Source organism: Notolabrus celidotus, chromosome 23 (genome assembly GCF_009762535.1).
Source record: "Notolabrus celidotus isolate fNotCel1 chromosome 23, fNotCel1.pri, whole genome shotgun sequence".
NCBI lineage: Eukaryota > Metazoa > Chordata > Actinopteri > Labriformes > Labridae > Notolabrus > Notolabrus celidotus.
Window position 1 is genome coordinate 20,323,000 of NC_048294.1, and position 21,414 is coordinate 20,344,413.

Genomic DNA, 21,414 nt, shown 5'->3' on the forward strand with positions numbered 1-21,414 from the left:
GATCCCGGACATCGGCCCCACATTGGCCGTGTAATTCATCTCCTCCTCTCTATTCTTTATGTAATCATGTCTGTATGATAAACAGCAACATGTATCCGCTGTAGATTAACATAACACGCTCTGAATCGCTGTGGAAAAGTAAACAGAGATCGTAGCGGGGCCGGAAGCAGACGGCCGGCTAACAGAGAGACCGCACTGCCCTCAAGCGTTTCGGCGGAGAATAGCTGCGCGACATGGACACACCGACGCACAAGTATGTGGTGCTCATGTCTGCGTCAGCCCCTGCTGCGTAGGGGAGACGCAGAAGTATAAATCAGCCTTAACACCTACCCACCTCAGCAGGTGTGACATGCATGTAAGAAAATCTTAGTGGAAGATTCAGCTTTCTCTCTGTTGGTCTTTTTGCTTTTATATGTTACAGAAAGGCATCAGTATTAATTTCACTCTGATTCATAAGCAGATAAAATCCCTCTAGGGAGCTTTAAACAGGATTTTGCAAACAACAGTCTCCCTCAGCTTGATTGCAGTTGCCTGCTTGTCGTCAACGTTTAAGCTGCACATCTTTTCATTTCATGTGACAACTAAATGAGCTGTTTTTACAGGCTGAGACCTCATCACTGGTGACTTTATCTTCATATCTCAATTATGGTCGTTTGAAAAGACTTTGGCTTCAAGATGCAACGACAGATTTAATTTTAAGACTCGACGCGCAGCACCTGACTTGCACCAGCACCTCATTTGCATTCTGTTCACCCCTCGTCTTCACAAAGTTGCATCTAAATATCCATGAAATCTCCTCCAAGTTAGAATGAAAAAGGGACCGAATTAAAGAAACCTGCTGATAATTTTGTAAAAATATTTTATGTAACAATTCAAAAGTCATAACACACAGCAAAAGACATTCAAATCAACATGAGTGACCGGGGTGTGTCCTGCAAATCCTCCACCATGTAAACAGTGTAGAAAAGAAGCTGCTGTGTGATTGGCTCTCCTTCCCTCTGATAGGCTTCTGTAACTCCAGATTTGTGAGAGATGTTGTTGTGTTTTTTCAAACATTCCTCTTAAAATACAATAAATTATAAAACCTAAAAAAGATGGAGGAGTCGTGGTAAACTTGATGTAACAGATTTCGACACCATCGGGACACACCCCAGGTATGAAGAGACCTCTTTGGCACGGAACACAAATCATAAAACGAGACAACAAACAAACTGTAAACAAGACAACCGTCATTACAAAATGCTTTTTTTTTTTTTAAACACAGACAGAATTAACAGCTTAAAAAAAACAATTCATAATCCTAAAAAAACTCATTTGGCAAATGTGACCGCCCCCCAGCGATGACACTTGTCTCAGTCTGCAAGGCCTCCGTGCAAAACCGCGTCATCTGTGGTTAATGTGAGCACGCTAGGAGGAGGAGCAGGGGGATAAAGGGAGGAGGAGGGAGAGGAGGAGGAGGAGAGAAAGGTTTCATTTTGAAGTCTGAACTTTTGCGTCTCTGGTTTTAACTTTGTGTTTGTCCTCCTCTGGTTTGTGCGACAGCTCTGGTTTTCCAGCCAAAGTCTCTTTAGTGCAAATAAGCTGTCAGTTGCTGCCTCCTCCGAGGTGAAGAGGAGGGGGGAGGAGAAGGTCATTTTCGTGGTGGAGGCGAGGCTGTGTTTGGTTTGGCACCTGGGACTGGTCTGCAAGGGGAAAGAAAAACAAAGAATAGATTCTAGGTTAGGAAAAAAAACTCTGTACATTTCTGTCAACAAATCCCAAAACCAACAGAGAGCATTCCCCTGAACAAGAAATCTGAGTGCATCACACCCTGATAACCTCTTCCTCTGTGCCAAAGAGGTGCTGTTCTCCAAAAACTATGAGAAAATTACCATAAACACACACACTGTAGTTTAATTCAGCTGTTTGTACTCAACTCCACACACACCTCTCAAAATAAACAAGAAATATGACTCTGCTTCCAAAAAATGAATACACCAAACCAAAGGTGGTTTATAGTTAGCATAACACAGTTCTTTGTGATTGAAAATGTACAGTGTTGAGAGGTAAAAGGGTGAGAATCAACTCTGAAACAGATAAAAACAATACAAAAGCTGTTTCTGACAAACCCCTGATTGAATTTTGTCCCTTTTTTGTTTTCCATTTTTAGACTGAAATACCAAAGGCCTAATTATAACCAAAGTCAATCTTTATGCAGACAATACAACTCTTTACAAGGCTGCATCTTCTCTGAGTCACGTTGTTTGTTTGTTTAGCTCCATGCTGACTTTTAAAAGGATGCAGGCCAAATTTTGATAGTCTGAAGTCAGCTCTCAGTGCTACCAAAACAAACTTTTGGTATTTTGGTATTTTTTCTTTCCCCTTGCAGACCTATCTAACCCCAGCCAAACGTTGTTTAGGTTTGGCTAGGGTTTAGCGCCCGTTTCCACTCACAGCAATTTTTGCTCCAGCAACACCCACAACCTTGATGTCAGAGTGCTTCTCAACAGCTCTTACTGTTGCTTGGTCATGAAATGGTTGCAGACACTTCTGCCTCTCTTACTTAGTCTGTCTGAAATCACTCGGTATGTTTTTGTATTTCCTTTAATTCATATATTTTAGTAAAAACAATTCATACAAATCCTGTTGTAGCGTTAGCAGCAGCTTTAGACTTGAAATCCTACCCTAAAAAAAACGCCTAATCTGTTTCTCCTCCAGAATAGCCTCTACCATCATGGCTGACATAGTTGATAACAGAAGTCCCGCCCCTTTTTGATTTTGTTTGGTTGGTGATGTAAAAATTACATCGAAGAGCACAGTAGTGTTCCTAAAATTGAAGTATTTTCATCTGAGTGAAAAAAACACTGATGCTGGAGGTGTCGTTGCACTGAGGATGCTGGACCCTGGAAACGCTGAATGGTGCCGGTTTTGTATCAAAAAGCAATAAAAAAAACAAACATGCTATTGATGGAGACAGGCCGTTAAGATAAAAAGAGGGCTAGCTAAAAACTCTGATTCAACTTAAGTTTAATTTTAGCCTATGATTGCCATTTTTAGACTGGATTTTGTGACATCTGTCTGTTCTTGTATTTCATGTCTGCATTTGTTTTGTATAACTTTCCTTTTTGGTTGTTTTTTAAAAGCCTGTTTTGTAATTTTCAATGCTGAACAATCTCTGCCAGGTTTAAATATAACATTTATGTGAACACTTCTTTTAATGTCCTTTAAAAAAAGTCTAACCCCATGTATTCAGTCTATTCTTAGTGTTTTTATTTACACCTCTGTATTTCACCATGTTTTATTTTGTCCTACATAGAAAGAATCAAAGGGGCACTCCAGTCTGAAAACAACATGTGCTGATATTTACAGCATGTTCTACCATCTAGTGCAGGATTTATTTTCTCATAATTACCACAGCCATTGCAGCCCCCATATTTAAAAAGTTCCACAGGGCTTTGTAGTTCTGATGTTTGTGTAGGAGGCGAAAGATTGCTCTGCACCGTCTTGTCTCTCAAAAAGTTCTCAGTAATTGTGCTCCAGATATATTTTTATAGCATCTGAATCTCTTCTCTTGCTTTGCATGTTGAGCTGAAACCTCTTTGAGCACAGAAAATACATATTGTTGTGGATTTGTAAAGTGTGATATAGATTTCTCCCGCTCCTCTCTGCCCAACCAGGGTCTAAATTTATATCTGTGTTTCAGCAGCAGCAGGTTTTAAGCATGAAATCTGTTGTGTGGAGTCAGATCTTCGCTTCGCCAGGGAAAAACAGATGTACTGAAGAGACATTTTGATCCATCTGTTAGATTATAGGAGAAGAGGAACTATAAAACCTGGAGAACAGTTCCCCTGAGGTTTCCCTGCCTGACTTTTACTACATGTAGAGATAAACTGCACGGAGCTAAAAGCATGACTCTGCATCTGAAGACAGTCGGTGCAGGCTTAAGACCAGGGGGTCTGTCACTTACAGGATAAACCATGAAAATTTAATGGAGAGGAGGACCTGAGTCTGTGCCTTACTGCATGGCTTTTAAACTTTATGTGCGAACACCTTGCACAGTGAGAAGGCAGCATGGAGTAAAAACAGAGTATGTAGAAAGAGAGGAGGTGTTTTTCTGCTTCCTCTTATAACTCAATGTGTTTGTGATGTTGTGACTTCAGTTAAACTGGAATTAAACATGACGTTTGTCCATCACACAGCTGTGTTAAAAAAAATCACCTGATAGAGGCAGCTGTGAACGAAGAGCTCTATTTATCTGAAAGGTAAATTTACTGTATTCGTCAGTGGAGTGAATTTAAAAAGAGTGATGTCAGATTGCTGCTCTCTCTTTCTATCAGGTGATGAAACAGACTGAAATTAATACTGATGCCTCTACAAGACCTACAAAGCTCATCAGACCATCCGCAGCAAGAATTAGTGTTTCTTTGTAATAATTTTGGAGCTCCTAATCGCTGCGAGGAAGGCAGAACAGCCTTTTTTTCTCAAAACAAAGTTTCACAGTGAGTGAAACATTGGAAACTACTGTACAGTAATGTACAGAACAATCATTTCTGAAAAGTTGTCAGACCAATCCCTCCACCCTGAAGCCTAACTGGAAACACGATGCAGCACCATAAGTAGAAAAGAAGCCAAAGTCTGGTGTGTATTTGTGTGTCTCAAGCAAGGTGCGCACTACAAGGTAATCAGGCTGATTTTTGGCAGACTCCTCCCAGCCCGTCCTACAGGAGTCAGCAAAGTCCTAATCTTCTCGTGGTTCTTGGGGGATCTTAAGAGTGATTTGACTTTCCCCGATCTGCTCTGAAGATGCTCTGGAGCTGCATCGATTTTTAAACGTAAATATTACATTTACAATCAGATATCCTGTTCTATGTCAGGGGAACCCTGAGGATGGCCGAGCACAAACTTTGTGGATTATCATGTGCAATAAAACGATAGCCAATCAGGAAGCAAGTTTACTGAAGGAGGAAGCTTGGTGATTACAGTAAACACAAAGCATAAAGTCAGACAGACGTCAGTAATGGAGGACCAACTTGCTGATTTGAGGCAACAACATGAGTGTTACTACAACAGGTCCACAACACAACACACCATAATCAACCTGAGAGCAGAGGAGCTAGAAAGAGATTACTACAGCAATGGACGTACCAGGAAGCTAAGCAGCTGGCTGTTAAGGTTTCCATGGCAATAAAAAACTCCACTAAGGTTCAAAGAGTGGAGACCAGGGTGCAGATTTAGTCTAAAGGTTAAGTTGCATGCCTAAAAAAGCGGTTGGCCTGGGTTTGATTGCACCCTACAGCCTCTTTCCAGCATGTCATTCCCAGTATCTTGCTCGTTCCACTGTCTTCTCTAAATAAAGGTGTAAAAAAAACCAAATATAAAAAGGGGCACAGTACAAGAGGTACAGATTAAACCCTGAGCTTTATTTAAACAAATTAAACCCCCAAAATGTTAAAAACCAAGAGAAGAAAAAGAAGGGAACAAAAGGGAGTGAAGCCGCCGGTCAGAATGAAGAAAAGATGAATAAATTAATATGCTTTAAATGAACGGGGGACTAAAAACCAAACGAAAACAATTCACAGCTTGAACCGAAAAGGCAACTATCACCTCTCCTCCGAAAGGCTTCTTTTGTTCTGACCAGACTGTGGAAGAGCTAGAAAATAAATGCCTCAAACTGTCATGGTGTGTTCAGGGGGTCACAGAGAGTCGTTAGCCTAGTTCCTGACAGAAGTTTAGGTTATGGGTTGTCTTGTGGGTCATTTGGGTCACATGATCTCTGGTGTGAGTGTGGCCTTACTTGTTTTGAGGAAAGAAACACCACAAACTGAAACATGTCTTAGAAAATACACATGTAAGGGGGGAAACAAAACAACGCTCCTCTCTGTGTGCTGCTTAGCGTGTGCCAGAGACAGGCTGTTTTCGATCCCTCCATAATCATCCATCCTTTCGTCCACCATGTTTGTTACCTCTAAAGTCTTGTTTGACTGTGACAGATGTTGTTAGATTTCTACTTTTAACATCTTTTAGAGTGGGCCGAGTTTAACATCACAGTCCACTTCAACAAACCATTAACAGCTAGAGAGTGTAAATGTTAATCCTTTATGAATATGTAACTGAAAAACATGAACTACTCAGCTCTGGTGAAGTCTTACAGTTCCATCTGCAGAAATATGGACTCGGGGGATATATAAGATGACGTTGTGTGCCTCAAAGTCAGTGAGGATGGAGAAAACCAGAACTTTAAGAGGTTGCACTTCGACCGGATATATTCGCTCACAGTGATTTAGTTGCAGCTGGCACAGCCCGCCTCTCAGCTGCAGGCTGAAGGAATCTACAAGAGCACTTTAAAAACATTTTGTTCCTTTGATTCATTAAAATTAACTCAGGCCTCAGGTTTAAAAACAGCAGAATCCCCCTTTAATGAGTGAGAACTCAATAAGAGCGCAAAATAACATCCTGTCTGAACCCAAGTCGTGTGTGTGTGTGTGCGTGTGTGTGTGTGTGTGTGTGTGTGTGTGTGTGTGTGTGTGTGTGTGTGTGTGTGTGTGTGTGTGTGAGTGTGTGTGTGAGCCCACCTGAGAGCTCTGAGAGGAGGGATGGCTGAGACTTTGCCCACAGGTTTGAGTCCTGCCACTGGGGGCATCATCACCAACAAGCCTGTGGAGGGTTTGGTGACGGGGTTCCGGGCCGGACTCACTGTGGGGGAGGCTCCTCTGGCTGGGCTGAGGGGGAGGGGCCTCTGAGGAGGGAAGGGGGACGGTCTGGGCTGCAGCTCGGACACTAACTGTGAGATAAAAACAGCCGGAGAGGTCGTTAGAGATCTGCAGTGATTTCACAAACAGTTCAAGGAGAGAGAGAAAGTTTAAAAAGTGCAAAAAGACAGTTTTACAGAAAGTGGGACCACCGCCACTAAATCCCTGGCACATGTTCACATCAGGGAGCAGAACCCATTTCCAGAGTCTGTCCTGGACCGGATCCAGGTCGTCTGCAGAACAAGTTCAGCTCCCTGATAAGACTTCTGTCCCACTTCACCGTGCAGAGGATTCAAATCAAAACTACACAAAGATCTGAGATCAGATATGGAAACATTTGGATGTTTGACTCAAACGAGAAAAAGCAAAGTGTGATCTAACTTTAGTCTACAGACATGAGCTGGTCTGGAGAATAAATCAATAAAAAGGCAATTCAAAAGAGAAACATGGGGCTTTAATCATTCATCATTTCTCCAGGCCTCAGATTAAATCTCTGCAGATCACCGAGAATCTTCCAGCGGCATCTTCATCAGCTCCAAACATTTAAAACATGTGCATTTACATCCTTTGATATTTAAAGAGGAACCGTCTTACCAGCGGTGATCGCGTCGGGTTGAGAGGCAGAGGTTTCTTGGGCGGGCTGAGTCTCTGTGGGGTCGGGGGGGGTTTGGGCGGAGCTGCTGGGGGCCTCCCGGCCGGCAGAGGAGGGCGGACCACCTTGATGTCCCGGGCGCCCCTTTGAGGAGACGGTACAGGTCTCAGAGGTCGCACAACGTTGACTGGCTGGGTGCCATTAGAGATGGGACCTGGTCTGAGAGGCAGGACCTCTTTACTGGTGTGAGAGATCTGGGATCACATCAGAGGAGACAACACATAGTTAGACAGAGACACTACACATCTGACCTTTTATCCTTCAGAGAGTCCAGGTGAGGCTGACCTACATGGATGATGCTAATTCTTGTTCATTCAAACGAGAAAGTTAGAGACAACCAAATTAAAATCAAGAACAGCTCTTCCTTAAAGTATTAAGTATTGAGACAATCTCTTTACCCAGTTAGATAATCCACATGTAAAGAGACCCTGTGAGACACACCTGAATACACCAAGCCAACATGGCTCCTCAAAGCACCCACGAGGAACTGCACAGCTTTAACGCCAGACTTCCAGCAGATCTGTGTCTCCACTCTCTGCTCTCTCGTCCATCAACACCCACCGGCAGAACGCAGCACGGAGCAGGACCGCTGGACAGCTGGAGTCATGTGGCCGAGATTTCCAAGCGGTAATTACTGAATCAAGAATTCTCCTCTTCGTCCTCTGAAAACCTCTGACCTGTTGACTCCAGACCTGGCTCCGCTCATCATGACGGTTTGTTGTTGTAGTTAAATGAAATACTATCTGGCGTCAACACATTGTGTCTTATTCTGAAAATCAACTAGATGTTTTAATGTTGTTTCGACACCTGACCTTCTGTCCCGTTTCATCTGCTCTGTGCTCATTGATGCGTTGTGCTCCGGCATCCGGCAAAAATAGAAGTCTTGCGTTTCTGCTGTGGAGGTTTATTGGTTTGCCGGAGCTGAGACGGGGCAGAGCCAGTGTAAGTTAACACATTGACTAGATTTAAAACCACATCAGATTTGGTGCTGTGATGGATTGGAGACGGATCTGATGGAATTTAGCCCCAGGAAAGTGTCTCACTCTTCAGTAGTCACTGCTTTATTGATGTTAGTCAAAGTTTACAGGCTGATTTAAATCTGCGGTCTAATTGTAAAATACTCTGAAATGAGGCTTGGGTTTAAAACTCTGCAGTTCCCCTTTAAAATGATTGATTCCCTTTGCCAAAGCCCTTCTCTCGTTCGCCCTCTTTTCCTTCTCTCTCCCTGCCAATGACAAACACACCCTCACCCATCCAATTAAATAAAAGCTATAAAAACAAGAAAATAATGGCCTGATGATATTCTGCTGGAGGCTGCGTGCACTGGAGGAGAGGAGTGCTGTGGACGGGGGAGGAGGTAGACTCTAAGTGGTCACACAAAATAACAAGCTGCTGTAAAATGAGGCCATTTAATATGAAGGTCAATCTCATGGACGCTCCATTACTCACTAAAACACAGCAGGAGGAACACACTCATCCACCCGTCGCTCCACTCACCCCCTTATGGCTGCCAGCCTTGTTGATTGGTCCGACCACCTTCAGGTGAAAGGCAGGATTCAGATGTCCGTTCTTCCCTTTCTCCAGTGACGCCTCCAACCTGAGCGGAGAAACGAGGACAGGTAGAAAATAAACCCCCGTCCTGCTGCAGCGCTCATCTCAGCCTGACATTGATTTTAAACCCCCGGGTAGGAGAGGAGACAGAAGAGGCAACATGATGTTCCTCATCCAGAGAGATGTGAGAGGAAATAAAGAGGTAAACACAACACAGATAGATTTTCATCTTTCACAGAGAAACATCAGGCTCCATTTAAAGACATACAGTGGGGCAAAAAAGTATTTAGCCAGCCACTGATTTTGCAAGTTCTCCTACTTAGAAAGATGAGAGAGGTCTGTAATTTTCATCAGAGGTACACTTCAACTATGAGGGACAAAATGAGAAAAAAAATCCAGGAAATCACATTGTAGGATTTTTAAAGAATTTATTTGTAAATTATGGTGGAAAATAAGTATTTGGTCACCCACAAACAAGCAAGATTTCTGGCTCTCACAGACCTGTAACTTCTTCTTTAAGAAGCTCCTCTGTCCTCCACTCATTACCTGTATTAATGGCACCTGTTTGAACTTGTTATCTGTATAAAAGACACCTGTCCACAGCCTCAAACAGTCAGACTCCAAACTCAACCATGGCCAAGACCAAAGAACTGTCCAAGGACACCAGGAAGAAAACTGTGGATCTGCACCAGGCTGGAAAGAGTGAATCTACAATAGGCAAGCAGGTTGGTGTGAATAAATCAACTGTGGGAGCAATTGTAAGAAAGTTGAAGACATACAAGACCATTAATAATCTCCCTCGATCTGAGGCCCCACGCAAGATCTCATCCCGTGGGGTCAAAATGACCATGAGAACGGTGAGCAAAAATCCCAGAACTACACGGAGGGACCTAATGAATGACCTGCAGAGAGCTGGGACCAAAGTAACAAAGGCTACCATCAGTAACACATTACACCGAGAGGGACTCAAATCCTGCAGCGCCAGGCGTGTCCCCCTGCTTAAGCCAGTACATGTCCAGGCCCGTCTGAAGTTTGCCAGAGAGCATATGGATGATCCAGAAGAGGATTGGGAGAATATCATGTGGTCAGATGAAACCAAAATAGAACTTTTTGGTAAAAACTGAACTCGTCGTGTTTGGAGGAAGAAGAATGCTGAGTTGCATCCCAAGAACACCATACCTACTGTGAAGCATGGGGGTGGAAACCTCATGCTTTGGGGCTGTTTTTCTGCAAAGGGGACAGGACCACTGATCCGTGTTCAGGGAAGAATGAACGGGTCCATGTATCGTGAGATTTTAAGCCAAAACCTCCTTCCATCAGTGAGAGCATTGAAGATGGAACATGGCTGGGTCTTCCAGCATGACAATGATCCCAAACACACCGCTCGGGCAACGAAGGAGTGGCTCCGTAAAAAGCATTTCAAGGTCCTGGAGTGGCCTAGCCAGTCTCTAGACTTCAAACCCATAGAAAATTTGTGGAGGGAGTTGAAAGTCCGGCTCAGCGACAGCCCCAAAACATCACTGCTCTAGAGGAGATCTGCATGGAGGAATGGGCCAAAATACCAGCTACAGTGTGTGCAAACCTGGTGAAGACTTACAGGAAACGTTTGACCTCTGTCATTGCCAACAAAGGTTATGTTACATAGTATTGAGTTGAACTTTTGTTATTGACCAAATACTTATTTTCCACCATAATTTCAAAATAAATTCTTTAAAAATCCTACACTGTGATTTCCTGTATTTTTTTTTCTTCTCATTTTGTCTCTCGTAGTTGAAGTGTACCTCTGATGAAAATTTCAGACCTCATTCATCTTTCTAAGTGGGAGAACTTGCAAAATCAGTGGCTGACTAAGTACTTTTTTGCCCCACTGTATCTTGTATAGTGAGGCTTAAACGACTGCATTAGAGTGCACCACCAACAAAAATTTAACGCAGCTTTGATTGACCTGGAGCTTCTACTGCCCCCTGTTGAAATGGAGTTGTCTTGCATATGTGTTTGGCTCTATCGAAAAACTATGGTGTTGAAAAATGAACTCCAAAAACTGCAGTTCCTCAAGTGTACACTTGGTTGGCTGCAAAAGCAGAGGAATCCCCATTAGGTCCCATGTTAAACAGCAGAATTAATCATGTTGACAGCCTGGTTCAAACCACAGTTTTTGATATGAAGGTCATTCGTTTATTCACACACATTTTGTTTATAACTCATCTGTTTTTATTTTGTTGAGGCAGATAATTAGCACGAATGAGTTGATTGACAGGTGGGCGTGTTGTAGCCTTAGCATATCCAATCTTTGTGCTTCATCACTCCTCTTTAAAAACCAATGAGTGACGTAACAGAGATCACGTCCATGTTTTATACAGTCTGTGGTTTGGCAGTAGTCTTAAGGATAAGCTCTTAAAGCCTGGTTTATACTTTTGTGTTGACTCTATGCCATAGTGGCCGACGCTGCAATACTCCACCTCAACACTAGTAGGCAGTGTGATTTCTACGCATCTTGGCTCATCTGTTTCTGGTCCCGCTACATTTTCTTCTTGCTTCTCCACAGTGAACTATGACGACTCTGAGCATGTTATGTTAAACTGGAGCTGTTACATGTTGCTGTTGATCATTCATAAATTACTACAAAGAAGAAAAGAGAGGAGACGACGCAGGAGATGAAACATACGGCCGATGTATGGTAAATCTGAAAGTGCTATAAATGCAGAAAATACAATGCTGCCCAGTGGACCAATCACAGGGTAAGCATTTTAATTCCACCATTTCAACGCATAGTTACATTTTGAAGGACGTCAGGCTACGTGCGTAGGCCTCTACATAGGAACAGGACTACACAGACATACGGCATCTATTTGAAGCAGAAGTATAAACCAGAAATAAAAATGAACCAAAAGGCTCTGCAGAGTTGGTGATGATCCAGCGTTTACCACGCATAGACAATACCTGGGAAGGCTGCCTCAGTATAATTGCTGTTCAGTTTTACATTTCTTTCTTTCTTCTTTTTTTAATCAGTACAAAATCTTCATCCCTTACTGCTAAGTCAGATGATCTCTCGCCAATCTCTGCATCTGTGTCTGATATCCTGAGAGAGTGAGAGGTCCTTCAGCATGTCCCATCTTTTAAGGCACTGATAGGAGCGATTTCTGGTGTGAAACATGAACCGTCTCGTATTACAATATTAAAAGTTATGGGCATCTACTTACTGCCGAAGTCATTCTGCTCAATCTTATTAGTTGTGCTCAGCTGATTACATCTACGCATCCAATCAGCAAACAGCAAAATGTGCGTTCTATTTAAATTGCTTTGCCTCCCTTCTCTTCTTGCTGCCCCTGCAAATCGCTTTACATCCCTCCTCCACCCCAGCTCCTCCATTCTGCTGTGTCTGATTTCACCAGTGTCATATGTATTGTCACTGATGCTCGCTCTGTTCTGTACCTTGGTCGTCTTTGCTGATGATCCCCCTGTCTTGGCTTTGGCAATCCACATGAATGCATGCAAGGGCAGGGAGCTCCCAGAAAAGAGCCACACCACCAAATATAACTTATTGTATGCAGATAATTTAGTATTTTGACAGGAGTTAAAGAATTTCCCCCAACGGGGAACAAATAAAGTATATGTTATCTTATCTTATCTTATATATAAATTGGCTTTTACAGCTTATTCAAGTTTGAAAACACTGGAGTCACCCTTTAATATTTCCCTCCACTGTACATTAGCAGATGTGGAGCACCTCTGCAAACCTTAGCCCCACTACAACCAACTAAACCTGAGTCTATGCAGCTTCACAAAGGGAGGATTACTGCAGGGCGGTTGCCTTTGGTTGAATCAGACTGGAGAAGTGTTCTTAAAAAACTGGTTCGTCAGTGTATGTACACACCGCAGGCTCTTAGCTGATTAGAAGGCTTTCCAGGCACACTGGATGTCTATATGCTTAGAGAGGCCTTTAATCAGTTTGAGCCGCTCGCCGTCCTGCTGTTGAACTGTAAATGAACCCAAACTACTGACCGTGGAACAAAACCAAAAGAAGCAGAGCGTTTTCAATGCAGCGGCTTCTGTTCTGAGTGTTTTTATCATCATACTGTCTCAATTTTCCGTATCGTTAGCTATTCATTCAGTTGTCTTTGCTGCAGTTCGCGTAAAATCCTGCTGAGGCCAAACATCAGCAGCGTTTAGACTTTCTCTCCGTCTTCATTTGGAAGGTCAGGCTCTTTAAAAGGCTGCTGTACCACTGGATCAGCTCCAGACACATTTCTCTTCAGTAAATCACAGAGGAGGACTGGAGGCACTGACTCAGCCGCTGTTATGACGAGGCTGTCTGCTGGCTGAGGTATACGGCCGCGCTCATAAAGGAAGCCTCAGGGTTTATGAGGACATGGATTTTGTTTGGTTTTGATGGAGGGGAGCTGCAGCACAAAACATGGACGTAAACGCTGATGTGGAGATGGAAGGTTCTGCTGTGTGCATCAATCTGCAGACAGACATGGTGATGCACTCTTCCTACCTTCCTACCTCCCACCTTCAAGCATCCCCCCTAATTCCCTCTCTTACAACCTTTCCTTCATATCTCTGAAATATTTCCCTCTTTGCATGGATGATTCATTTCCTCCTCCTTTCGCTCTCTGTTGCCCTCCCTGCTCATGCAGACTCTGTGATATCTGAAGGCTGTGCTGCATAGCAATACATGCTTGTTTTTCAGTGAACAAATATGTTCCAAGAATCAAAAACTGAGAGGAGGATCAAGCAGCAGAGTTTGATCTTCGTCTCTGTGATTTCTTTCTCCAGTATTCTTAAACTTTGGACTGTTTCTGCAGGTTTTGGGGTCTAAATGACTCAAAGGTTAAAAAAGTTTTGACTCTAAAATACATAAAATGTTTAGAAATGCTAGAATATTCCTTTAATGTGTGATTAATTATGGTGATATGGATAAAAAACATTCAGAAAGAGAGAAACAAACAAACAGACTGACAGATAAATAGACAGACGGAGGGATGGACTTACTTGTTGGCCTTGTTCTTCTCTCTCTGAGAAAGCCACTTGTGCAAATATGAAGTCTTGATCCTGTAGCAGTAGAAGAGCAGCAGCACTGCAGGCAGGAGCACCAGGAAGGCAAACAGCAGCCCCACCACCAGACCCACTTGACCTACTCGCACACACACACACACACACACACACACACACACACAAACACACACACACACACACACACACACACACACACACACACCACACACACACACACACACACACACACACACACACACACACACACACACACACACACACACACCCACACACACACAGTGAGTTCATATGCACACAAGCATTTCTGGTACAACAGTTTTTGTATTCCTGATTAGATTTTGGTTATTTAGGAAGCTAATGGAATAACTTTCCTCAAACTGAAAGCAGAGCGTGTTTTTCAAGCTTACATGATTAAACACACTCAGTGATACAGGAGATGTTTCGGGCCAGTAAAAAAATAATTGAGAGCAAACTAGCAAAACACTTCAAGGTGTGTTTTTTTTATGATTCAGGGGATTAAAACCAGAATGTTGACTTTTATCTCAGAATTCTGACTTTGATCTCGAAATTCTGAGTTTTCCTCAGAATTCTGACTGTAATCAAAAAATGTTTTATTATCTCAAGTTAAAAAAAAAATTCCACCTTAACATTTTTTTTTGCTTTTGCTTTTGCCCTCCATTTCCCCCCAGTGTCCCTTATCCCCTACTTTACAGTGCAGAGATGATTATTTGCGCTGGGGAACACAAAAAATATAAACAGCAAAGTCAGCCAACTTCAATGACCTCGCCAAATGAGATTTAACCATGAAGCTTTTATTTAGTTAAATCAGACAGGAAACAATATTTTCTAATCCCTGCAACTGAAACATATGCCCCTGTTTCTGTACAGGCAGGTCTTTGGGTCATCATGTTCAGCAGGTCTTTTTATGGTGAATCATTTGTGTGCATTTGTTGTTTATATTTCCTCCTGTGTTGTTTTCATTGTCAGTCTTGCATGATTCTCATCTTGTGACCCAAAACAGCGTCCTATTAGTTCATGCATTTCTGTATTTTTGACATGTTGACGTTACACACATGTGACTTATGTCTGTAATCAGTGTTCTTATTTTACTCATGTACATGTTACATAAACGTTTGCACTCTCTTATCAGGTTCCTGCACAGCTTCTTCCGTTTGTTATTCTCTTTTATATATTTATTTAATGCATGATGATAACTTATTTTTTCTTTTGAATGCATCCTCTCTGACATCTCTATCTAAATCTATTTTTGATGTTTGCACAATCAGCCTGGACAACATTCCTCCTAATATAAAAATTACTCAGCATTAAATCTGATATTTTGGAAAATAATCTGAACATGGACAACAAAGAAAAACCTTTAACATGAGATATATTTACCCATTTTTCAGTTTAAAGTATGTATGTGCAGATGTAAGCCTTACACATTCTTTATAAGTGTGTGTGTTTGTGTATGTGTGTGTGTGTGTGTGTGTGTGTGTGTGTGTGTGTGAACTCACTGTCGTACTGCACAGGCCCACTTTCCACGCTGCCACCCAGTCCCGGTTTCTCACAGAAAGGAGGAGCCCAGCCGCGGCTGCAGTGACAGTTCCCGTTACTGTTACACACCTAAGGGAGGAAACACACACAGACACACAATTGTGCATGAGTTAACGTGATTATCTGTCTGGGTACAATCTTGTATCAGTGCCTGGAGGAGTACAGTGGAAACCAAATTAGAAGCACTAATGTCTTGTTTACTACAGACTGTCACTGACTGTGCTCCAATAGGATTTCTCTGCCTCTACTTTTAGATTCCCACCTTTAAAACGGAACAGACTGCAGAACACCTCAGTAAGTACAAATGACAGCTTAAATTTGCATCATGTGTTTTTTTTTTATTTCACCAATTTAGCTGTTTTGTTTCTGAGGGTTCAAATTTATGATGCAAAACTAGGTTTGTTTATCCTTGTTAGGATTCTTCAATCTCAGAACCCATCTGTCTAAACTATGCAAGCCTCTTCTCAGTATTTTTAATTCAGCCAGAGATAAACAAATTCCAGACAAGACTTCCTCTTCTGTATGCTGCATAGTTTACATCGTTTTCCCCTCATTCTTTGGTACATTATAGCCCTGAAGCAGCGCCTGTTCAAATGTTTGTGGTGAGTCTCAGCTTCATTCTAAACAGCAAGTTCCACAGAGGCCTCATTCTGGCTTCCTTTAGCCATATGACCCTGAAACAGGAACTGATGTTCTTGTGATGTTCTTGTAATTAACTGGTCTTAAGTTTGCTGAAATAACAACATCATGATGCAGATTAGTCAAAAGTCAAAAGTCAAGCTTTGTCAGGTCTGTCCTCAAGAGGAGAAGAAAACTACTTTTACAATGTTTATTTGTTGAATAGAGTTCTATGAAAGAGGATTAGAGACACTGATGTTTTTTTTTAGGTCTGACCTTCTTCACAGAATGTTCCTTTTGTTCTCAGAATTCTGAGATCAAAGACAGAGTTCTGGAAATCTGGCATTGATCTCAGAATTCTAGAACACCTGCTGTTGCTCTCCATACAGACTGTTTTTCCTGCTGACACTTGATTGGTTGATACTACTCAGACAACAGACTGAGACCAGAACTCTTCTCAGACTAAAATCCAGACCCTGAGATCCAGATTCAACATGTTTCTGAATCAGAATCTGTAATTACAGGTTAGTTGTAGCTGAAAGTAAAAGCTTTGTCAGGTCTGTCCTCAAGAGGAGAAGAAAACTACTTTTACAATGTTTGTTTGTTGAATGGAGGTGGGATCCATCATTTCTGATGCATTCAAGGAAGTCGAGAAATCTAAACTCTGATTGTCTTTAGTGACACAGCATCAAGCAGATTTGTGTCTCAGTGTAAATGTTTGATCTAGAACAGATTGTTAGCTGCTCTTCATGCAGATATCTGTTTATAGAGAGAAAGAAATCCTCCTCAGCCGGGATGTCACTACGCTGGATTGTGTTCCTCCTGCTTTTATTCTCCCAAAAAAATATGTTTTTTTCCTGCAGACACATAATGGCTTTTTCCTTACATCTTTCTCTATATCTTGTTGTGTGGATAAGACAGGAGGTGAGAGCTAGCATGGCGGTTACGAGTTGCAGTTGCTAACTATTGAGCCTCCCTGAGGTGTTGTGGGCCTAACTTGACAAACTTAATAGCCCTAGTGATGAACTAGCTCTTGCTGCTCATCTATCCCAATCCAGATTCATGCTTGGGGAACATTAGGGGTCATTATGTAACATATGTTAGAGCATAAATGTTGGGATGAGGCACACCACCGTTTGAAGAATGGCTCTCCCATTCCTCAGGCTGATATTTGATAAGGTTTTGACACATTCTTAGTGAGAGGAAAACTTGCAGACACATCCTCTCCTCCTTTAATCCCCTTCTCCTTTCTCTCTGTTGTTTTATGCTGTTTGTCCTTCCTTTGTTCCCATCTCTCACAGTAACAGTAGACGGATAATGGGAGAGGCTTAGAGTCAGGATTATTCTAAACAGCTCGACAGCTCGGGGTTGCTGGGATGTGTTTTTTAATTTAAACATTATCATTTGATTCACACTGATCCCCGGGCTTTTAGAGAACGCTGGATTTTCATGCACATAAACAGGAATAATGAGCAGAGGAACTGAGAGAACTGCTGGTTTGCATCTTTTAAAGAACTCATACAGGAGATTTTCATTAAAGGAGCTTATTAGAAAGTCCTGTAGACTTCGAAAGCTGAGGGAAATCTTTGATATCAGTGATTGTGTCCTTAAATCTAGGTCACAGCTCTTCATTTCATAGCGGTTTTCCCTTCTTAACGTGATGTTTCCAAATATATGCTCCTCAAAGTCTGCATTAATCATTTGCACAAAGAATCTGCACGATAAGAATCAGCAAACAACAGTCCCCCCTTCATGTCGACTGAATGCTAATGGGCTAAATAGGCATGCTAATCACTGATAGCATAATTACATCTGGATGTAATTGGAGCGTGGCCGTATTTTCTCCCTCATTTAGAGCTGCTGAATTACACAAGATGTCTGCAGATATTAATCAAGTTTTATGCCTGCATGAAAGTTTCTTTTTCACAAAGTTAAAACAAGTTAATTAAAAACTCTTTAGAGATAATTTACTGCCAAATGTAGTGAGGTAAGAATATTTATTCTCCATTCATGACACATTTCAGCTCATTATCCGAGACTCAGTGGTGATTACTGGTTATTATTCAAAGGTTTGTTTTGGTTAAATAGCTCACAGTTATTTTATTCTACAGGCCTGGTGATCCAAGAAGGAGGACTCAATGTTAAGATTAACTATAAACTATAGTGAAACCAAAGCCCTTACATCCATTATTAGATCTATGAATTGGACCTTTCCCTTGATCATCTTACATATCAGCGTTCATGTTTCTGACAAGTTTAGTTAAGGGTTAGTTATCTGATGCTTGATTGACTGCTCTGTTGACCAATGAGGCTCCTACAGCACTGTGTACACCAGATTCTCAGAGTGATGTTCATGTTTCTGACTAGTTTACTTTGAATAAGTTGTTTGATGATACAAGAGGGGTATAAAGTAGGATCAGTTAAGATCCGACTCTTCGTTAGAATGTTGACTTTTCTCGGAATTCTGGGATTAAAGTTAGAATTCTATAATGTTGTATTTGATCTTAAAGACTTAATTCTAGAATGTTGTCTTTGACCTTGAAGGCAGAATTCTAGAATGTTGTTTTTGATCTTGAGGGCAGAATTCTAGAATGTTGTTTTTGATCTTGAAGGCAGAATTCTGAGAAAAATGGTAGGACTTAAAATTAACGAGTGACAGTTATTTAGACTTGGATTTAAAGAAACATCAGATTGTTGGAGATGTAACGGGGTAGTGGGTGACTTAGTTCATGCACTGTGGTCATGCTCGAAGGTACAGATGTTTTGGACCAAGGTCCATGAGTTTATAACGGAAATTGCGGGGGTAGATTACGTGTTTTGTCCTGGTGTTTACATACTCGGAAACCCTCAAAATACTGTCCATATTGTAAAACCACTTGCAAGCTGGATCCAAACGAGTATTATGATTGGTAAACAGATGATAATGAGAAAATGGAAAGCGGTAGAAGGGCCATCATTTTGGGAATGGATCTCAGAACTGGGCAGGGTGGCAGCTTTTGAGAGAATATCCTACAGTCTAATAAATGAGGTAGGAAAATATAATGATAAATGGGGAAAGTTTCTGCAGTTTCACTCACCACAGGGGAACCTTTGGGGCACCAGCTGATTGTTTTTTTTTTTTGAATGCCAGATTATATAATGTGTACATTGTTCAACAAGTTGTTTGTATTTGTAAAAACATTAAGACATTTTCTTTGCGGTGTGGTTGTTGGGGCTCTGAACTGAATGCAGGAGGTGTGGCGATGGCGTGTAGAAAGGAAGCAGTGTGGACACTGCTGGATGAACATTGATTAAATGTCTATATGTGATGTATGTGTAGAGGGCATGTGACAGTGGTACATTGGACATCTTGTTAACTCGCCCAAAATGTCTTGTTAATACTGGTATTTTGTCATTCTCATTATTTGTGCATTATTTTATTTTTGTTATGTTTTCTTTATTGTTTGATACAGTATTTTTCTTCTCTGTTTGTTGTTTTGTCTATTTGTCTGTTTGTTTTTTAGTATTTTTCATGCCAGTCCAAGTCACACATTTTATTGTGATTTTTATTTTTTTTCACTCTTTGGCTCAGCACTATTTTGTCCTGTATGTTGTGAATATGTGTTGTTAAAAATTTAAAATCTAATAAAACTTGAGTCGTAAAAAAAATTAACGAGTGACCCAAACCCTTTTCCATATTAATGCCATGATTTACAGCTGTGTTGACCAATGAGGCTCTTGCAGCGCTGTGTGTGCCGGATCATCAGAGTAGAGGAGGAAAGGTGAGAGGAAACTAACAAACACGGAGAGTCACTGAACTTTCCATAACCGTGAGTGTCTGCTTCAAACCCACACAAGAACCTATGACATTGTGGACTGGACCCCCCAGAGGGATCTCTGACGCTTTAATAGTAAGATAAATGTATATTTTGTTTGAAGAAAGTGGCAGGGTGTTATTGCCACGTCTACACCAGCTGATTCTTTTTTAGGCAAAGGCTGGCTCCAAATGTGTCATACATATATAGGAACGCATCACGTAGCCTCTACAGTGCTATGGCTTTTGATAACTCTTAGCCTTGATATCATCTACGAAGGTGAGTTGTGTAAAAATTCAGCCCATATAGTCGCATAGAGACCCAAACTGTTTTTGTAGCAGGCTGTAAACATGTTTAACTTTGCTGTAAAGTTGTACGTTTTAACATGGGGCTCTATGGGGACTGACTCACTTTTGGGGCCAGCCTCTGGTGGACACTTATGGAACTGCAGTTTTTAGGACTTTGAGAATGATGACAATTTTAACCCCCTCGGATTGATGTCCCTAACTTAATCAGCTGTTTATTCAAATTCTGTATGATTCAAACATCCAATAATCTCTATATGGAAACTGGAATGAGCCATTGTTTGTAGTCAACTGTTATGACCTCTCAAGTTTGCACTTTCCTATTATTAAATTTTTTTTATTATGATATTTGGACTGGAGAGGAGGAAAGAGGCTAAGATATGAGGTAGCACCACCTTTGTTTGAGATCTGCCATTTTCATTCAAGGCAGCTGTTGATTGAGATTCAGGGCCTCTTTTAACTGTAAAAATCAGACATTTTTTCTGTGAATATTCTCACAAAACATGCTGATTCTAAATTTCTGAACATGAATAAAATATTTCTGTGAACTCAATTCCTTAGGTATATTTAAATGCTTTATATTCCTGAAATCATCACATCCTTAAGGCGACAGAACTTATTTAAGCATGCTCTCCCTATGATGGTTTTTATTTTACATCAATTTAAACAGGATTATGCAAACAATAATCCCCTCCTGTCGGTCCATTTCATATGGCTCAGATGTAATATATTATCCTGGTGACAAAGTAGAATATCATTTCCTTCCCTTCAAACTATCAAAGTTGTATCTGGAAGTTTGTTCTTTGTAATAAAGCTTTATCACAGCCTGAAACAGAAAATAAAAGTGTTTCCATCTGTGTCTCAGACCGGCTTGCCGTGTTCACACTGAGGGCAGGGAAACAAGACGAGGGACTGAAGGGACAAAAAAACAACAACACAGATTTAATTTTCCTGTGGCTTTACAAATATTACTCTGCAGACAAAAGCATGTCAGCAGGTTTTCCCTGGAACCCCTCAGCTACCAAACGGCCTCACTGCTGCCAGATTGTATTACACTGCTGTGCTGTTTCCTCAGCCCAGTGGAACCGTGCACAAGAAAATGACAAAATAATTCTGTGAGGAGCCGGCTCACCTTTACACTGCAGCTTCACTGAGATCTTTCAATGTAATATAGATACAGAACAACTGCC

General features: G+C 41.5%; 1 protein-coding gene across 3 annotated transcripts in view; it reads right to left on the reverse strand.

Moving 5' to 3' along the window:
* Positions 1-842: 842 nt before the first annotated feature.
* Positions 843-21,414, reverse strand: part of adam19a (ADAM metallopeptidase domain 19a) — a 222,547-nt gene continuing 201,975 nt past the window's right edge. For 2 of the 3 annotated variants that reach the window (XM_034676859.1, XM_034676860.1), the window contains exons 19-24: positions 15,468-15,576; positions 13,927-14,068; positions 8,878-8,977; positions 7,323-7,574; positions 6,552-6,760; positions 850-1,682 (exon numbers count right to left, since the gene is read on the reverse strand). In XM_034676859.1, coding sequence (XP_034532750.1) covers positions 1,631-1,682; positions 6,552-6,760; positions 7,323-7,574; positions 8,878-8,977; positions 13,927-14,068; positions 15,468-15,576 — 864 coding nt within the window. In that variant the 3' untranslated portion in view covers positions 850-1,630. Of the gene's footprint in view, positions 1,683-6,551; positions 6,761-7,322; positions 7,575-8,877; positions 8,978-13,926; positions 14,069-15,467; positions 15,577-21,414 lie in introns of all 3 variants that reach the window. The other variant, XM_034676861.1, reaches the window with a different exon arrangement.